Source organism: Podarcis erhardii (genome assembly GCF_964252035.2).
Source record: "Podarcis erhardii genome assembly, chromosome: 2".
In the NCBI taxonomy this organism is placed as follows: domain Eukaryota; kingdom Metazoa; phylum Chordata; class Lepidosauria; order Squamata; family Lacertidae; genus Podarcis; species Podarcis erhardii.
In genome coordinates this window covers 124,133,352-124,154,151 of record NC_138498.1, presented here as the reverse complement: position 1 = coordinate 124,154,151, position 20,800 = coordinate 124,133,352, and the positions used below count along the sequence as shown (strand labels likewise).

Sequence of the window (20,800 nt, the reverse complement as noted above, 5' to 3'; positions counted from 1 at the left end):
GTCAAAGTGCAAGTAGATAAATAGGTACCGCTTCTATTTAAAAAGGTATTTAAATATACCTTTTTGAAGAAACCAGAGGCCTTCCTCCTGGGCATGGTCGGCCAATCGGTGTTAAAGAAGGATAGAATTTTTTTTATGTATGCTACAGCAGCAGCAAGAATACTTATCGCAAAGTATTGGAAGACACAAGATCTACCCACCCGGGAAGAATGGCAGATGAAGGTGATGGACTACATGGAACTGGCGGAAATGACTGGCAGAATCCGAGACCAGGGAGAAGAATCGGTAGAAGGTTGGAAGAAATTTAAAGACTATCTACTGAAACATTGTAAAATTAAGGAATGTTAGAAGGATGCCGGAATGAAGTTATGTGGTTTTAGCAGTAATGTGATAAAGGAGTATGTAAAAATGGATTGTTAACAGGTGAGAATGTAAAGTCACAATATACTAAGATAATTTATCAAGATAAAAACAAAGATGGAAAGGTCTTGCTGAATTAACTAATTGAACTAGAATACAAAAAAGGGAGGTGTGAGGAGGTCAAGGAAACAAGCAAATGAAAGATAAGATGTGGAAAAATTGTCTTGTTTTTAATTGTTTTACTTTTCTGTATTTTTCTGTATTTTGTATTTTTGTTTTATTTTCTTTTACTTTTGTAATTCTTTGAAATTTTAATAAATATTAGTAGGAAAAAAAGAAGAAATGGTTTCCAAGACAAGAAAAAAAAAAATAGGTACCGCTCCGGCGGGAAGGTAAACAGCGTTTCCGTGCGCCGCTCTGGTTCGCCAGAAGCAGCTTTGTCATGCTGGCCACATGACCCGGAAGCTGTACGCCGGCTCCCTTGGCCAATAAAGCGAGATGAGCGCCGCAACCCCAGAGTCAGTCAGGACTGGACCTAATGGTCAGGGGTCCATTTACCTTTGCCTAATTTTCCTACTCATATTGAAATACTGCCCCTCAATGAGGCCAAACTTAGATTCACAAAATGTTTAAGGGTATGTTCCCCCCCCCCCCGAAGAAAAGGCACTGGATAACCTCAAGGTTGAACCGTGGTCTGAGGGAACCTCCTTGTATCTCCTCCACACACAGAAGGAGCACAATGGATGTCCACAAAACCATTGTCAGCCAAACTTTACGTCTCCCCCGCCCCCTGCAGTGATGGCGCCTACACAAAGCCCACAGCCCCACTCCTTGGTCTCAAACCCCTGGCATTTCGGGGCTGGGAAAGGAGGAGGAAGAAGATGCTGTGCCCCCACTGGTGGGTCCTGACTTTCTTCCTTCACGGGCCCCCTGAGCGATTTACACAACCTCCCAATACATGGAATACTCTGCTTTGCACCAGCTGATAAGACTCTGGAGAAAATAATAATAATAATAATAATAATAATAATAATAATAATAATAATAATAATATATTTACACCCTGCCCATCTGGCTGAGTTTCCCCAGCCACTCTGGGCGGCTTCCTATTGAATGTTAAAAACAACACAGCATTAAATATTAAAAGCTTCCCTGGGGAAAAGGACGTTGCATCAGTCGTAGACCCAGGTGGATACCCAGGCTGCCAGGTGATGCAGGAGGCTTGGGGGGTGGGCGGAGGGGGACGAAGACAGAGGTGGTTTTGTGTGTGTCGGGTTTAGGCCTGTGCAATACATATCAACACATTGTTTAAAACCGATATTTAGAAAAAATCGTGATAACCTTATATACGTATCTCTCTCTATATAAAGACATGGCGAATTATCGTGCATCAAGCCCGGTATTGGAAAAGCTGTATGCTTCCTGCTGGGCAGCCCTCGCTCACTCCGCCCAAGCTCCTCCCTGCGAATCCGAAGCGGCGGCTGAAAGGATGGAGCAACCAAGCGCAGCGTTTCCTCCGCCTCCAGGTTGCCTCGCCCCCAGCAGCTGCTGCAGCTTTAGAGAGAGAGAGAGAGAGGCTGGCAAAAGAGAAAATCGGAATCTCTCTGCAGCAAATCTGGTAGGTTGCTTAAGAAGGCTGGTCAGGGCTGGCTCTTTACAAGTCTGGCTTCCGGAACCCATTTCTCCCCTGAAACCATGAACAAACAAAGCCCCCGTTCGATCCTCTTCCTCTGCCCCGTCTCTCTGTGTGTGTTTGTCCCCCGCCCCCCGCCCCTCTCTCTCTTCCTTCCCCGGGTTTTGCTTCTGCGAAGGAAGCAGCCCTCAGCCTCACCGGTTTTATTCTTAACTAAGCCGACAGATCCTGTGCAGCGTTCACCGTGGGCGCTCACCGTCACTGCTGCTAGAATGTTTTTCATAGTTAAAAGGAGAGAGAGACTCGGCTCTGCATTTGAGACACTGCTCTTCCCTCCCCTCCCCCCATCTGTGTCTCTCCCCTCCCTCTCATTACGCTGCCCATTTTCTCCTCCAGTGCCGCTCCCTGCCCTAGAACTCTTCTCAGTTCTCCCCACAACCAATTCGATTTCTCATGCATTGGTTCCTGCCAACCTAGCATGAGAAAGCACACAAGTGCGAGCAGATAAATAGGTACCGCGGCTGCGGGAAGGTAAACGGTGTTTCCTTGCGCTCTGGCTTCCGTCATGGTGTCCTGTTGCGCCAGAAGCGGTTTAGTCCTGCTGGGCACATGACAACAGAAAGCTGCCTGCGGAGAAATGCCTGCTTCCTCAGCCTGAAAAGCGAGACGAGCACCACAAACCCATAGTCGCCTCTGACTGGACTTGACCGTCCAGGGGTCCTTTACCTTTAACCTTTTACATTTGTTGTACAGACATTAATATAATATTAATAACAAATTAATATATTAACATTGATCTATTGCTCTGAAATCTGTAATGGTATAGTTGAAGCATGCTCTACCTCTCTTTTAAATTGGAACCAGTGAAAGCGGTGAAGGTCCTTTGTGAGTGTCTGGAGGCACTTGGAGGACACATGGCGGCTAACAGATTGAGGTTGAATTGAGGTTGAATCCTTGAATTGAGGTTGAATTGAGGTTGAATTGAGGTTGAATCCTGACAAGACAGAAGTATTGTTTTGGGGAAACGGGGTGGGCAGGTATGGGGGACTCCCTGGTCCTGACTGGGGTATCTGTGCCACTGAAGGACCAGGTGTGCAGCCTGGGAGTCATTTTGGGCTCACAGCTGTCCATGGAGGCGCTGGTCAATTCTGTGTCCAGGGCAGCTGTCTACCAGCTCCACCTGGTATGCAGGCTGAGACCCTACCTGCCCACAGACTGTCTCGCCAGAGTGGTGCATGCCCTGGTTATCTCCTGCTTGGACTACTGCAGTGTGCTGTATGTGGGGCTACCTTTGAAGGTAACTCAGAATCTACAATTAATCCAGAATGTGGCAGCTGGACTGGTGACTGGGAGTGGCCGCCGAGACCATACACCACCAGTCCTAAAGGATCTTCACTGGCTCCTAGTATGTTTCTGAGCACATTCACAAGTGTTGGTGCTGACCTTTAAAGCCCTAAACGGCCTCAGTCCAGTATACCTGAAGGAGTGTCTCCACCCCCACCATTCAGCCCAGACACTGAGGTCCACCTCCGAGGGTCTTCTGCTGGTTCCCTCACTGCGAGAAGCGAAGTTGTAGCGAACCAGGCAGAGGACCTTCTCGGTAGTGGCGCCTGCCCTGTGGAACACACTCCAATCAGATGTCAAGAATATAAAGAACTACATAACTTTTAGAAGACATCTGAAGGCAGCCCTGTTTAGGGAAGTTTTTGATGTTTGATATTTTATTATGTTTTATATTTGCTGGAAGCAGCCCAAAGTGGCTGGGGAAACCCAGCCAGAAGGGCAGGGTATAAATAATAAAATGATTGTTGTTGTTGTTGTTGTTGTTGTTGTTGTGCTATCATTGAGTAAATTTTCATACAATTAAATACATCAAAATTAAGAGTTTTATTGTTGTTCAATGTTTCCCCAGGTTATTTGTCTTCAGTATGCCTCGTCATCACCGTGCTGTAGATGTTCCCAAATACCACCATTTGGTAGAAAAACGAAAAACCAAGAGTGCTGTCTGGATGCATTTTGGATTGCCTGCTGATGAGAGCGGCCGTGTTTTGACTGACAATGGCGCCATTTGCAAAATATGTTTACATTCGGTATCAGCAAAAGGCGGAAACACCTCCAATTTAAGCAGCCACCTCAAGTTTCACCACCCTCTGAAATTTAGGGAGTTGTCCACACCTCTGACAGTACCTTCCTCATCAAGAGGCATTTCCGTTTCTTCACGTACTGCTGCTAATTCGGACGATCTTCCAGCTGTAACGGCGTCAACAGCTAGGGCTGCTGAGCCGGCAAGAACTGCTAGGCAAAGTTCTAGAGGACAGCAAAAAACAGCATTGGATTCCCAGCTGCTCCCTTCTAAGACCTCAAGGACTTGCACTCAGGCAGTCGCGCAGTTTCTGGCTACGTGTATGCAGCCTTACAACATTGTAGAGCACCCAAAATTTATCCAGATGGTGAACACTCTAAACCCGAGGTATCGGTTGCCTAGTAGGAAATACTTCACAACCACGGGAGTTCCAAAACTGTACAGTGACACCATGGAGAAAATGAAGGGGGAGATACAGCGGCTAAGTGAGAGTGAGGTGGCCATCACTATGGACAGCTGGACATCAGTGGCAGGCACTCCCTTTGTGGCCGTGACGGTACATTTCATTTCCGATGAGTGGAAGTTGACAAGCGCTTGCTTGGCCTGTAAGCATTTTTTGGAGGACCACACTGCAGATCACCTTTGTGAAATGCTCACAGACACCTTCTCAGAGTGGGACATCGATGTGAAGAACATATTTTGCAGCACAACGGACAACGGCTCAAATATTCTGAAAGCGGTCAGGCAGCTTGGTTTTGAGCACATTTCCTGCTTTGCCCAGAATATAAATATCGGGGTTAACCGAGCTTTAAGCCTGACACCGTTGAAAAGGGCAATTGGGAAACTGAAGGGTCTGCAAAATAGCATTTGCTGCAGCTGGAAGATGAGGAGGGACCTCGCCAGAGCTCAAGAGCTACTTCAGATGGACCAGGTCAGTTTGCCAAGCGCTTGCCCCACAAGATGGTGGAGTACGCTTCAGCTGTGCCAAAGGTTTCTCGAAAACCAAGTTACACTCTGCAAGGTACTCACGGAGCATCCATCTAAAAGACTTTTGATGTTGGAAGGGGGCGACGTCTCAGCCGTGCAGGACTTTGTGTCTGCAACTACTCTGCTGGAGGACATTACCACAACTCTAAGTGGAAGCAATTATGTCGCGGCGTCAACTGTTCTGCCTCTTTATAGGCAAATTAAGAAAAGTCTCCAGCCTGATGAGGGAGACAGTGTGCTGCTGAAGGACATTAAATGTGCAATTTTAGGTGCACTGTCAGAAAAGTACGATAGCGCTCCCACGGCAACCACTTTAGGCCTGGCCTCGTTGTGCGACCCAAGGTTTCGCCTGCGTTTCTTAGAAGCGCCAGAGGCTGTCAGGCAGGAGGCCATCAAGAAGATGACAGACTTGCACGGGAGTCTGTGTTCTGCTTCTACGGAGGCAAATACTTGCCCTGCTCCACCCAAAAAGAAACGGGGGCTGGCAAAAATTTTTGATTTGGAGGAAGAAGAGGAGGACCTGGCAGTGGCAGATGGGGAGTCGAAAGCAGAAAAAGAGCTAAAGGAGTATATAGCCATGCCAAGAGTGGACATTGATGGATGCCCTCTGACGTGGTGGAAGGCACACGAGGCTTCCTTCCCAATGTTGAAGGTGCTGGCAAAGAAGTTTTTGGCTATCCCAGGGACAAGTGTGCCATCAGAAAGCATGTTCAGCACGGCTGGCAATGTTTTTCAAAGACAAAGGTCATCTCTACTGCCAGAGAATGCTGAAATGCAAATTTTCCTTGCAAAAAACATAGATTTCATGTAATTTTTTTGTTGTTGTTCTGTGAAATTTTATCCATCCTTTCTCGTTTGGCCTGGTTTATAAAAGAAATGCACATTTTCTTTGCAAATATATATATATATTGTTTAATATATTTTTTTGTTCTGTGAAATGTTATCTATTCTTATTATTTTGGCCTGGTTTGTAAAAGAAACGAAATTTTTCCTAGATAGATAGATAGATAGATAGATAGATATTTTTTTCTGTAAAATTTTAATCATTCTTTCTGGTTTGGCCTGGTTTATTTTAAAAAATGCACATTTTTGGCAATAAAAATATTGTTTAACAAACTTTTGTTCTGTTAAAATTTATCCCTTCCCTTCTTTCTATTTTGGCCTAGTTTAGAAAAGAAAATTAACTAACAATCAGATAACTGGTGGGATGTACACACGTTCAATTAAGACTCAATAGTTAATTATATTTGCATATCTTAAAGTGTGATGTTGAATTGGCTTTTTTCTTGTTTAGTAATGTAATTAAATTTTTAGGGAACATTATCTCATCTCACCTTTTGATATCTATGCTGCTGATTATTTCTACAGCTTTAATTTTAGAGAAAATGTGCTAATTCAAACATTACTGGTATGGTAGTTCCATAACACAAGAGTTGTAACAATATTTTAAAGGTTAGCAAAAATTTACCAGTTTTAAAGTTAGACCCGTAAGTATTAGCAGTTGCCAGGTCATTAGCATGTTTAGCTCTACATAGCCCCAGCCTTATTTCAGATATTGTAATACAGTCATACCTTGGTTCCTGAACGCCTTAGGCTCCTGAATATCGCAAACTTGGAAGTGAGTGTTCCGCTTTGTAAACTTTTTTTGGAAGCCAAATGTCCGACACGGCTTCCGAGGCTTCCGATTGGCTGCAGGAAGCTCCTGCAGCCAATCAGAAGCTGCACCTTGGTTTTCGAACCGTTTCGGAAGTCGAACGGACTCCCGGAATGGATTAAATTTGAGATCCAAGGTATGACTGTATATTGAAATGCCACAATGTTTAGCTGCCGTTATATTGCGATGTTGAGAATAAGCTGTGGCCCAGCCCTAGCTGGGTTGCATTCACACAATATTTTCAAAACACTCCCCCCCCCAATGAATACTGACAACTGTAGTTTGCTCAGGGTGCTGGGAAATGTAGTTCTGTTGTGGGTAAACTATGGTTCTCAGGATACCTCTCCAGGGCATGCCCCTGGCTGGAATGTTTCATTGCACTGTGATAACTTCTCTCGCTTGCCTGAAGGAAATGCACAGGCCTCTGTCAGGTGTCAAATGGACTTCATCATCTCCCATCATCCTTGACAACTTGGCCTGGCTGGGGCTGACGGGAACTGACGCTGCAACACAGCTCAGCTGGTAGAGTATGACACTCTAAATCTCATGGTCATGGGTTCGATTCCCAAACTGGGCAAAAGATTCCTGCATTGCAGCGGGGTGGACTGGATGACCTTTGGCAATCCCTGCCAGCTCTACAATTCTACGATTCTATGAATCTGGTATCGAGGTTATAGGATCCAGAAAAAACAGAAAAACAGGAACGATGAAAATTATGTGGGGAACACTAGCTTGCCCCTTTATACTCTACTGCTGTCATATTCTAAAGAAAAAGAACTTTCCTTAGCTTGGTGAGACATAAACTTCATGCTCTGCAGTTTCTAGAAGAATCAGGATTTCACCTCTGCATTTTCCACAGGGCACCCGCCCTGTGGAACTCCCTCCCACCAGATGTCAAAGAGAAAAACAACTACCAGACTTTTAGAAGACATCTGAAGGCAGCCCTGTTTAGGGAAGCTTTTAATGTTTACTGTATTTTAATACTTTGTTGGAAGCCGCCCAGGGTGGCTGGGGAGACCGAGCCAGATGGGCAGGGTATAAATAATAATTTATGTATGTATGAATGAATGTATGTATTTCTTCTTCTTCTTCTTCTTCTTCTTCTTCTTCTTCTTCTTCTTCTTCTTCTTCTTCTTCTTTTATTTTCATGCATCACATTTGTGAAGCACTTTCACGTGATTTGTGGTGATTGTCCATGACTGAGACTCCTTGTGAGGAAATCCTGATATCATAAAGTCAAATGGGATTACCTGTAAGATATTGCGACCCAAGTGTGTAGTGTGTTGAGCTACAACTACAGTCATACCTCGGCTCCCGAACACCTTGGGAACAATTAAAAACCAGAAGTGAGTGTTCTGGGTTTTTGAAAGTTCTTGTCCCACGGGGCTTCCACAGCTTTCGATTGGCTGCAGGAGCTTCCTGAAACCAATCAGAAGCCACGCTTTGGAAGTCGAACAGAAGTCTGCTCTCCGGGTGGACCAATGGCCAGGCTTGGCATAGCACAGCAGCCCATGCAGCTGTTGCCTGGGGCTTATAGAGGGGAAGGAAATTCTGCTTCCAGGGAGGACTGAAATGGTGAGGGAAATGGACTCCAGTTTTCAAGGTTCTCTTTCCAGGCCTCTCCAGGCAATGCACACAATCTCGCCTCTCCTGGTATGTCCCACGGAGGACCTTAGTCTTCAAACAAAAACATCTTGAAGGTCCCGGGCCACAGGGAGGTTAGGCTGGCTTCAACCAGAGCCAGGGCCTTTTCGGCTGTGGCCCTGATCTGGTGGAACGCTCTGTCACAAGAGACTAGGGCCTTGCGGGACTTGACATCTTTCCGCAGGGCCTGCAAGATAGAGCTGTTCCACCAGGCCTTTGGCCAAGGCACAGCCTGACTCCCTCCTTTGGTAATCCTCATAGAACTCTAGCCCAATGGTTGCCATTAATTTGATTAATTTGATTCTGAATTGATTTTAGAATGAATTGATTTTAGAATGCTGTGTTACTTTTATTGTTGTTAGCCGCTCTGAGCCTGGCTTCGGCTGGGGAGGGCGGGATATAAATAAAATTTTATTTTTATTGTTATTATTAACCCTGGCATGGACTCCCCCCCTCCAAGAGGGACCCAGAAATGTGCACCACCAAGGACTGGGGACGATGGGGTTGTCCCTTGGCGTACATCACATTTCGATCCCACAAAGGTTCAGTTGAGCATCTCTTGGCTTCCAGGGAAGAAAGAAATGTGTGGAGTCTGGAGGGGGGGAGAGAGAGGTTCAAAAGAGATGCAAACCCTGCAGGTGTTGGGTCCCCATTGTGCAGCTGGTTTGCATTCATCTAGGTAGCAAGAAAGGAGATTTTGGGGAGTTGGGGGGGGTGTCTTTGTTCGTCCTTCCCCTTCCCCCACGCTGCATCTTTATTTTTATTTTTTTAGAATAATATTTATTCAAGTTTTAAAACATTACAAAAAAAAGAAAAAAACACAATACAGAAAAACAGGACATTTCCAAGAAAAAATGAAAAAATAAAAAAGCAAAAAAGCAAAAACAGATAAAAAGGAAAAGAAATAATTAGAAAATACATACAATCAAAAAAGAAAAAGAAAAAAAACAAGTTAAACCTTTGCATAATTTTCTTTCTATAACTTATTTCCTTGACCTCCTCACACCTCCCCTTTGTTTTCTAGTTCAAATAGATATTTTAGCAAATCCTCCATCTTTGTTTTTTTCCTAATAATTTATCTTAATATACTGTAATTTTCCATTCTCTCTTTCACCAATTAGCCATCCACTTTTACTTTATTTAATCTTATTTCTCATTAAAGCTGATATATTTAAACTTATTCTCTTAAGACATTTCCCCTAAGGTCATAAAAATTCCATTCCACGATTTCTCCATCTCTCATTAAAAGCAATTAAAAAAAAATATATCTCGATATATACACTTTAAATTCCCAATTTTCTTTCACCGTCTCCCCTCCCCAGTCTCAGCCCATACCAACAGTTCCATCAGCTTGCAACAGTCCATCAACCTGGAGATCTTAAATCCGAGGCTCTTAAGTCTTTTTCATGTCCCATCTGTCGATCTTCTTGATAATCTTTATTTTTTTTTTAATAAATATTTATTAAGGTTTTTTTTATAAAAGAAATGCACAGATAATAGACAACATTAGTTATGTCATAACAAAATCTCATAACTTCTTTGGACTTCCTCACGTCTCCTGCTCCCACTTACATTGTTGAATAATTTTTCAAGCAAATTATCATCTTATTTACCATCTTATTTCCACTCATTTAAAAATAGTCTAACAATTCTCCAGAAGGTTTATATTTTCCTTAATCTCAATTATCGTCAAATTCCGGTCTAATTTAGTGGTGGCCAATTATTTTATGATCAAGCATCCTTCTTAACATTCAACCAAATTACAATATTTTTGTAGATAAATCTTAAATTTCTTCCAATCCTCTTCAATCCTTTCTTCTCCCAGGTCTCGGATTCTGCCAGTCATCTCCGCCAGTTGCATATAGTCCATCAGCTGCATCTGCCACTCTTCCAGTGTGGGTAGATCTTGAGTTTTCCAGTTCTTAGCGATGAGTATCCTTGCTGCCGTTGTTGCATACATAAAAAATGTTCGGTCCTTCTTTAACACCTTCTGGTCGACAATACCCAGGAGGAAGGCTTCTGGTTTCTTAGTGAAGGTATACTTAAATACCTTTTTCAGCTCATTATATATCATTTCCCAGAAGGCCTTCACTTTAGGGCAGGTCCACCAGAGGTGAAAGAATGTTCCTTCATTTTCTTTACATTTCCAACATTTATTATCAGGCAAATGGTATATTTTGGCAAGTTTAACTGGGGTCATGTACCATCTGTATATCATTTTCATTACATTTTCCTTCAAAGCATTACATGCAGTGAAGTTCAGCCCATTGGTCCACAACCTTTCCCAGTCCTCAAACATAATGTTATGCCCAATGTCCTGTGCCCACTTTATCATAGCCGATTTAACCATTTCATCTTGTGTGTTCCATTTTAACAGCAAGTTATACATTCTAGATAATACCTTAGTCTTTGGTTCTAACAATTCTGTTTCCAACTTCGATTTCTCCACCTGGAACCCTAACTTTTTATCATTTTTAAAAACTTCTTTAATCTGAGCGTAATGTAACCAGTCTCGCACTTTATCCTTCATTTTCTCCAAACTCTGCAATTTCCAATTGTCTCCATCTTTATCTAATATTTCCCAATATTTTGGCCATTTGGCCTCCATATTGGGTCTTTTTCGGGCCTTAGCTTCCAGAGGGGAAAGCCACATCGGAGTTTTGTTTTCCAATAAGTCTTTGTATTTTGTCCAGACATTAAATACTGCTTTCCTGACAATATGGTTTTTAAAGGCCTTGTTGATCTTGACTTTGTCATACCATAGGTATGCGTGCCAACCGAAAGCATTGTTAAAACCTTCCAGATCCAATACATCAGTGTCTTCGAGAAGTAGCCAGTCTTTTAGCCAGCAGAAAGCTGCGGCTTCATAGTACAACTTTAAGTCTGGCAGGGCAAAGCCCCCTCTTTCTTTCGCGTCAGTTAATATCTTAAACTTAATTCTGGGCTTTTTGCCCTGCCAGACAAATTTAGAAATATCTCTCTGCCACTTCCGGAAGCACTCCGTCTTGTCCACAATTTGCAATGTTTGAAACAAAAACAACATCTTTGGCAATACATTCATCTTAATAGCCGCAATTCGGCCTAACAAAGAAAGCTTCAATCTGGTCCAACTGTCCAAGTCTCTCTTAATTTCAGACCAACATTTTTCATAATTATCCTTAAATAGACTCAGATTTTTTGCTGTCATGTTTAGCCCTAGGTACTTTACTTTTTTTACCATAGCTAATTCTGTTTCTCTCTGAAACCGTTCTGACTCTGTGTCTGTCAGATTTTTTCCCAGCACCTTAGTTTTCTGTTTATTTAGTTTAAATCCCGCCACCCGACCAAAGTCTTGAATCAATTGCAATACTCTTTTCGTACTAGGTTCTGGCTCCTGCAGGGTCAAAACTAGGTCATCTGCAAAAGCTTTAAGTTTGTATTGTTTCGCTCTGACCTGAATCCCTTGCACCAACCGGTCCCCTCTTATCGAATTCAGGAGCACCTCCAGAACCGAAATAAATAACAGAGGGGAAATCGGGCAGCCTTGTCTTGTTCCTTTTTCAATTTTAAACTCTTCTGTAACCACATTATTAACTATCAATTTTGCCTTTTGTTCTGAATATATTGCATCAATTCCGTTCTCAAAACCCCGTCCCACTCCCATTTCTTTTAAATTTCCCTTCATAAATTTCCACGAAATATTATCAAAGGCCTTCTCCGCATCTATAAAAATTAACACTGCTTTTGTATTTATGTCTGTTTGCAAAAGTTCTAAAATGTCAATAATGTTCCTTGTGTTAGCAGACATGTGTCTACCTGGGAGAAAGCCTGCCTGATCATTATGAATTACTTCATTTAAAACTCTTTTAAGTCTACTTGCCAAAACGTCAGCAAATATTTTGTAATCCACATTTAAGAGGGAGATGGGACGGTAGTTCTTGAGTTGTGTCTTTTCAGTTTCTGATTTTGGTATCAAAGTAATAAAAGCTTCTTTCCACGATTCCGGCGCCTTCTTTCCCTCCATAATTTCATTACTGACCTCTATCAATGGTTGTATCAAATAGTCTCTTAGTGTCTTATAATACTTGGAGGTCAGGCCATCTGGCCCTGGAGATTTGCCCAATTTCATGTTCTGAATGGCTTGTTCGATCTCTTGTCGTGTTATTTTACTGTTCAGGAGTGATCTATTTTCTTGTGACAGTTTTTTAAGTCCATTTTTTTTCAAAAATTGTTTAATCTCAGCCTCATCCTGTGGCCCTTGGGTGTATAATTTTTTGAAATATTTCTGGAAACACTTTCTAATCTCCACGGGGTTCTGGATGTTTCTTCCTTCAATTTCCAGGTTTGTGACTATATTTAACTTTTGTCTCTTCTTCAACTGCCAAGCCAGCAGTTTCCCACATTTATTTGCCGATTCAAAAGTTTTTTGTTTCATTAATTTAATCTTCCACTCTATTTCCTGGTTTATCAGTTTAGAATATTGTGCCTGATGGAGTTTAATTTCTCTCAGAATCGGCTGTGACTTCGGATTTGATCTTAACTTCTTCTCTAACTCTTTAATTTTCTCCAAAATCTTATCTTTCCTCTCATTTTGTGTTCTTTTCTTTACAGCATTCTGTTGTATCAAGAACCCCCTCATCACGGCTTTGCTTGCGTCCCAGATGATTCTTTTTTCCACCATGGTGTTCATGTTTATCTCAAAGTAGTCCTTCAAAACTTTTTGGGCCTTCTTAGTAATCTCCTGATCTCTGAACAAATTGTCATTCATCTTCCATCTAAAGGAACCGGTTGGTAATAATGTCATGTCCATTTTCAGTGCATTATGGTCGGAGCAGGTCTTTGGGCAGATTTCCACTTTCCTGACCTTGGGTGCCAGACCTCTAGTTATCCATATTTGGTCGATTCTTGTCCAAGTCAGCTGGGCTTCAGAGAAAAATGTACCTTCTTTTCCCAAGGGGTTCTTCATTCTCCAGATGTCAATCCAATCCATATTGTCTGTCATTTCAAAAAAGGTCTTTGGTAGTCTGCCATCTTTCGTAACATTTTGACTTTGTGACTTATCCATGTTAGTTGATACGACCCCATTCATATCTCCCATCATAATGATGTTGTCATAGTCCAGATAATCCAGCATTGTCTCATGCAACTTCTTATAAAATTCCGATTTCCCTTCATTTGGTGCATAGATTCCTAATAGCAAAATCTTCTCTCCTTGGTGTTGTATTTCGATTGCCAAAATTCTTCCATGTTCATCTTTGAATAAAAATTTTGGTGACAGGCTCTCTTTTGCATAAATCACCACGCCTCTCTTCTTTACTGTGTCTGAAGATATAAATTCCTGACCAAGTCTTTTGTTTATTAACACTTTTCTATGGAACCTAGTCACATGTGTTTCTTGTAAACAAATAATGTCCAATTGTTCCTTTTTTAATATGTAAAAAAATTTTCCTCCTTTTTTCCGGGATGTTACAGCCATTTATATTCCAGCTCAAGAGTTGCAGAGACATCCTGAATAGATCTGGTTATTTTTCTGTGGGTAGTACTTTGTTCTCCAGGTCTTTAGGGTCCGAGGGTGCAGGTACCCCTGGTGGTTCAGGCCCCGAGGGTAATTCAAGTCCTTTATGAAGGTCCTCTCCGTATGCAGTCAGAAACTTATCTTTGTCTCCCAGGTCTCGGATTCTGCCAGTCATCTCCGCCAGTTGCATATAGTCCATCAGCTGCATCTGCCACTCTTCCAGTGTGGGTAGATCTTGAGTTTTCCAGTTCTTAGCGATGAGTATCCTTGCTGCCGTTGTTGCATACATAAAAAATGTTGGGTCCTTCTTTAACACCTTCTGGTCGACAATACCCAGGAGGAAGGCTTCTGGTTTCTTAGTGAAGGTATACTTAAATACCTTTTTCAGCTCATTATATATCATTTCCCAGAAGGCCTTCACTTTAGGGCAGGTCCACCAGAGGTGAAAGAATGTTCCTTCATTTTCTTTACATTTCCAACATTTATTATCAGACGAATGGTATATTTTGGCAAGTTTAACTGGGGTCATGTACCATCTATATATCATTTTCATTACATTTTCCTTCAGAGCATTACATGCTGTGAAGTTCAGCCCAGTGGTCCACAACCTTTCCCAATCCTCAAACATAATGTTATGCCCAATGTCCTGCGCCCACTTTATCATAGCCGATTTAACCATTTCGTCTTGTGTATTCCATTTTAACAGCAAGTTATACATTCTAGATAGTACCTTAGTCTTTGGTTCTAACAATTCTGTTTCCAACTTCGATTTCTCCACCTAGAACCCTAACTTTTTGTCATTTTTAAAAACTTCTTTAATCTGAGCGTAATGTAACCAGTCTCGCACCTTATCCTTCATTTTCTCCAAACTCTGCAATTTCCAATTGTCTCCATCAACAACCCATAACCTACACCTTCAGCATCCCCCTACCCCATACTAAGGAAAAACAACTCCTCCAACCTTAAACAACACAACCCACAAACAGGCTAAAATCTGATACCCAACCAGCACAATGGTGGCGCCAGAGGGTACCAACACCCACATCCCCACCCCAATATACCAACAATGTTGCTAATAACATTGGCAACATTGCTTATGAACCCTATACCCGACATTGGTGTCACAAAGATGCTTCACACCATCTCACTGATCACCCCCTATCGCAAATGACAGGGGGATGGCCTGTCCCTGAACATGGCCTTCCACACTAGCTGAGACCTAGGACCAACTGGCTAAATGCCAGATGGCCCAAAATACCCCAAACACCTATACCACTACATATAGGAAACTCTCTACAACCTACCCCCTACTCTTTAACCCAAATCTAACTCTAATCCCACTAGTCCCCCACCCACTACACTCTAGGTCAGCGCAACCCCAGTGGGTCGTTAAACAACATGAAGTGAGAGACACAGGACAACCAGGACGGGTTGGCAGGGAATCGCCCCACATAATAGATCAGCAAGATGGCTAACGTAAAAGCAATTACATTAAATGTGAGGAGGTGGGAAACCCCAACAAAAGAAAATGCATCACTTCATACATAAATACCATGAAACCACACATCACCTTCCTTCAAGAAATACACAACCCACCCAAAAGGAGCAAACTCCTGAAGGACCCTCGCTTCAGTCAACAGTGGGTTGCACTGACTCAGGGAAGGCCTGCCGAGTAGCTATAGTACTCAGTAGAGACCTGAACTTCAATGCCACAACAGTCCTAAAGGACAAAAGAGGCAGATTCATTTTCACTATAGGGACACTAGATGGCAAAATTAAACTGACAATCGGCTCCATATATGCCCCAAACTCAAAACAACTAGGATTCTTCCAGAAGACACTAAACAAGTTCCTCTCCTTCTCTGGGGAAGCAATCCTAGGAGGGGACCTCAACCTAAATATGAAAGGCATATCCCTGAAAAACATTCACCTTACAACCCCGTGGGCAACCTTCTTCCGAAGGAAACCCCCAACAACTAGGGACTCTTACAAATTACTAAAAATGTTTTAAAAAATGGGGTCTCCATGACATTTGGGGTGAGCAAAACCCGGGAGACACCAGCTGTGCATTCCAATCCGGACGCCATGGTACAGTGTCCAGTCTGGACAGCATTTTGCTCATGCAGGGTCTGATCCCCTCAGTGGAATCAACAAACATAGGTAACATTAAAATCACAGATCAGACCCCAGTAGAAGTCATCGTTAAAATAGAGAAAGAGGGAACACAAACCACCCCATCATGGTCCTTCAGTCCCATCCTAACTACAGATAAACAAATTAGAGAGAGTCTCACAAAAACTAGTTTTTACTTCAAGAAAAATGATGAAGACACTATACCAACCCACCTCTTACTCCAAGACAATAATGACCACTTACACCACAAAGAACTCATAACCCACCTACTTTCAGCAGCCAGAAACATCATAACCAGACACTGGAGAGACCTGTCAGGAGTAAGCATGGACCAATGGTACCAAATAGTATGGGAACAGCCTTACTAGAAAAATTAACCAATATACTGAAACTGACACGGGGACAAACAGAAGAAGACGTCATCACCCTGGTATAGCTCCCCTTTATCACACACACAGCCCAACAAGACAATGACAAAAACCCACCAACAGCATACAAATCAATATGGCTAACCTGATCCAAAACACCCACCCACCCCACTCACCCATGAAAACAAAGACCACCACAGCCAACCACAAATGAACAACCACACCCTAGGCCAACCCCAACCCCCCTCACCACCAAAGGAACACAAGTGAACAGCAGAGAACCTGCACAAGCAACGCTGACACCAAACCCTACATATAGTAAGTAAAATAGAAACATTGTAACCCAATCCCCCATCCCTCCCACCTCTTTCTCCCTTTTATTCCTACTGTCTCAATAAATGAAACCGATTTGTAAAAATGTTACATGGGGGGAAAATATGAGACATTGCACATACTTTTGTAAATCAAGAAAATCTTTAATAAAAATACATTTTTAAAAAAAATTCTCTGGTTGGTCTCTGTTGTTTTCTCCTACCAAAAGAGAACCTACAAAAGGACTCTATATGGGCTCTTATATACCCCATAAGGGAAAAGGAGCAGTTTTTTTCTTGTAACATTGGCCCAACGGAGGAGTCCTCTCCATTGGGACATGCCAGACCAGTGGCCTTGGGGATGTGCCAGGTTCTGCGCCAGGACAGGCGAAGAGGGCGAGGAGGGCAAGGCCCTCTCTGTCTCTGAGGCCAAAGGAGAATAACAATAATAAGGGCTTTTATCCCCTCCAAAGTGGAGGGTTCCCTCAGGGGAGTTTGACCTCCGGACCAGTTTCCTTCGCTTCCCCAGACAAGACTGGATACTCCCCTTCTTGGCCCCTCAGGATCCCAGGAGCCCTTTCCGGATGGCCCTCACTTGCCACCCGAACTAAGACATCTGTTCCTCCTCCTCAGGCGGTAGTTCAACAGACATCGCTCCCCCTCTGGATCCCTGTGGGTCTCAGGGGGCCACTGGAGCCCAGTGGGGGGACTCTGGGGAACTGCCTGAACTGGGGTCCTCCCAGTCCAGCTCAGAAGAGGAAGCCATTGCAGAGAAGAACCGAACTTGTGCTGAGGTTCTACTGGCTTTCTGAAAAGGCTTCCTGGGAACTGCCATGGCCAGAGGAAGAGACAGGCCCCCCACCCTGAATCCCCTGCAGGGCCATTGGGAGCAACCAAAGCCATGGCTCAGCCTGTCCGTTTCCTTCCCCAAAGCCTTGGAGGAACCTTGGGGTGCGGAATGAGGAGCCCCAAATGGAACTTGGGCTCCTGGCAAATGGGGAAAGGAACATGATATGGCACTTTCCAGATGAGCCAAGGAATCACCTCCAAGGTCCAGGGATTGATCCACCCTGGCGGCCCTGGTTTCCTCCTCGGAGGTCCCTTTAGAAGGAGAGGGGGTCCCAGGTCTCCCTTCGAGGGCAATGCTTTTGCCTTTCAGCCTCCAGCCTCCTTCTCCATGGTGTTTATGTCAGCTGTAGAGATGGGATCACATGCAGACGTCCCCAGGTTTACTAAGGATCCCTTGAAAAAGATGGGCTCTGCTTCGGCATGTTGTGCCCTCCCCCCGCCCCAACCATCTGTAAACAGAACTGTAAACACTAAGAAAAACTTATGTTTTAAAATGTATTGCTGATTCATTTTTTGAATGTTTTAAATTGTTTCTACCAATAATTATATTCAATCTCATTATAAATCACTTTCATTTTTTAAAAAAAAATCCTGTCATGTAGAAATTCAAAAAGAGGTTCCCAGACTGGAGGTTACCCACACAGAAACCCAAAAGAAAAGGAGGAAATCTCCAAGTAGAAAGATAGGCCTTTATTGAAATACAAATGTTCCTGCAAAGAACCACATCCGATAAAATGCTTTTTAAAATAAACTTCCAAATTGAACATCATTCCCTTTTTTAATTAAAATATTTTATTAACATATAGACCACATACATTTACATAGTACATATGCACAATACCTTATTTTCCTAACATAAATATACCTACATTACTCTGTATTATGCCTACCTATACTATACATACCAACACATCTACCCCACACAAACACCCACAAAGTGACTTGATTTCCAGCCATTCTTGTTACACTACTTTCTTTTTCCAATTGCCTTAAACACATTTCATTATTTCTTTAATCTCTTCTTCTATCTTAACTTTACTCTCCTTTCACTCTAATCATGTTCTGGATTTACTCAATATCTGTCAAAAGTTCTACTTTTTCCACATAGCTTTTGATGTATTCCTTAAAGAAATTCACTTTTTCAACTTGTTGTAAATATTTTCCCAGAATCCCACTATCTCTTTGCACTCCCACCCCATGTGTAGAAAGGTTCCCGCCCCGTTGTTGTATCTCCAACAAACATCACTACAGTTTTTATACATTTTTGCCAGTCTAATGGGGTCAGGTACCATCTGTATTGCATTTTCATTACATTCTCTCTTTAATTGTAGCAAGCCGTAAATTTAATATCCCTGTCTCACAGCCGTTCCCATTGGCTCATCATATTTTCCCCTAAATCCTGGGCCTACTTTACCATTGCTGTCTTCACTTGCTCCTCCTTTACCTCCCATTCTAGGAGCAATGCATATTCTTTTAACAGTTTTCCAAATCACAGTTCGTATAAAGTTTAACTTGAACATTAACATCCTTAGATCTTTTCATTTTGAAATTACACCTATTAATTCATCACTTAACTTATATAAAATCCTAAGCCAATTAAGTATCTGCAAGCTGTTTCCAATTCATCTAACTTGACATATTTAACTAAATAATCATTAAAATTAGTTCATTCTTCCTGATACTCCTCCTTCTTTTGGTCGTGGACTCTTCCGGTTAGGTCGGCTAGCTCCGAAAAACCCATCATTTTCAAGGATCGTAGCAATCTTAATAGTTGCAGCCCAATGCAACTTGGTTAGTTCATCATCCTGAACCAAACATAATCATTTGGCTCTTCAGATAAGCCCTCATCATATCATGTGATGACATATAACATTTTTTTTGAGTCTTTCTTTATTAAGACTTTGGCTAATATTCCTATTCACTAAATGTCTTCCAACGTCCTCTTTCATCCATCTACAAAACAGTTCAAGATGAATCACAATTGCCATGCCTGGCTGATTCTCTTTTCATGCACACAACTCCCACTTTATTCTTTTCAGGGTTCTGGAACAGACATTTGCTACATACAGTACCTAAAAGCAGCTCGTTCTGTTCCGTCAAAGGTAGGCAGGCAGGCAGGCAGGCAGGCAGGCAGACAGACAGAATCATCCAAATGCAGTTTTATGGAATTGTTATTTTCTACAACGTATACATGTTATGAAAGGATTCCTGAGATTCCTGACTTGCAGGGGGCAGGACCAGGTGACACCCAGGCTCCCTTCCTGTGGGATGTGAAACTTATAGCAGTTAAGTACAACATTCCTACAGTGGACATGTTTGGGGATGTTTTGTAGCACTCTGGGACAGACTTCCACTGTGACTTGAAGTAGGTGTGGCCTATTCTGGGTAGAGGAACACATGTCCTTCATGTTCTGCTCTTTTTCTCCATTTTGTCTTTCTATATGTTAGGAGAAGTGACAGCTCAGTTGCAGTCACTTGGGACTAACTCCCTTATGGGATAGTTCATATAGTTAGACACTTTTGTAACCTAAGTCTGCCTTCAGGGATGCATCTGTGAACTGAATGAGTAAACTACTTTTAATCAATCAAACCTTTATTGCATTAGCATACAGCCATAGCAGGATAAAAATAAAAATAAAAATGCTAGAGACAAACAACCAAACAAAATTCAAAGCGATATTACTGCGAATGTATATAAAGCATATAATGGCCCCAAAATAGGCTCGGGACATTAGGCTAAAAAGGTAATAAAAGAATTAAGACAGGTCCTGGTCTAGGACACACTACCCCGTCAGAGTAGCCCTGAGTTTCAAGGCCTGCACTATAAAGATTGCCACCCCATGTGTAACTTGGGGATTTGCATCCACAATAAGCGATTTCAAACAGTCTTCCTTAGATGTGATGGTGGATGGGATCAAGAGGAGGAGCTTAGTTCTTATTAGCTCATAAATAGGGCAGTAGAAAAAGAAATGTATGAAGTCCTCTACTTCATTCATTGTGCATGGACATAGACGCTGAGTAATAGGGGTCTTAGAGTAAATCCCCTGCAGGAAGGCCGTGGGTATAGAATGGAAACGGGCCATGGTAAACGCTCTTCTCAAATTGGGCTCCGTCAGGTCTATCAAGTAGTTGGCAAGTGATCTTACCACTTTCACTTTAGGGAGCCACATGGAGAGGCGAGCTGGGGTGGACTGTGCCCGGTCCATGGCCTCGTCTCTAGTAAGAATCCAGGCCCGGATTTTATGTTGATCCCAAGCTGACAGCGTGTCCAGATCTGGGAGGGA

General features: G+C 42.7%; 2 protein-coding genes and 1 long non-coding RNA gene across 5 annotated transcripts in view; 2 read left to right on the top strand and 1 right to left on the bottom strand.

Moving 5' to 3' along the window:
• LOC309337113 (zinc finger protein 621-like) overlaps positions 1–20,800 on the top strand; it is a 158,166-nt gene that overhangs the window by 66,202 nt on the left and 71,164 nt on the right. The gene's annotated exons all lie outside the window — the stretch shown is intronic.
• Positions 1,230–6,179, top strand: LOC309336629 (E3 SUMO-protein ligase ZBED1-like). Its single transcript, XM_081852691.1, has 3 exons — positions 1,230–1,258; positions 1,731–1,978; positions 3,906–6,179. The coding sequence occupies exons 2-3, from the start codon at positions 1,776–1,778 to the stop codon at positions 5,872–5,874; spliced, it is 2,172 nt and encodes a 723-aa protein (XP_081708817.1). The 5' UTR covers positions 1,230–1,258; positions 1,731–1,775; the 3' UTR covers positions 5,875–6,179.
• Positions 18,192–20,800, bottom strand: part of LOC309337429 — a 41,443-nt gene continuing 38,834 nt past the window's right edge. The window contains exon 2 of the long non-coding RNA XR_014154288.1: positions 18,192–19,559. This is a non-coding gene — a long non-coding RNA (uncharacterized lncRNA). The remainder of the gene's footprint in view (positions 19,560–20,800) is intronic.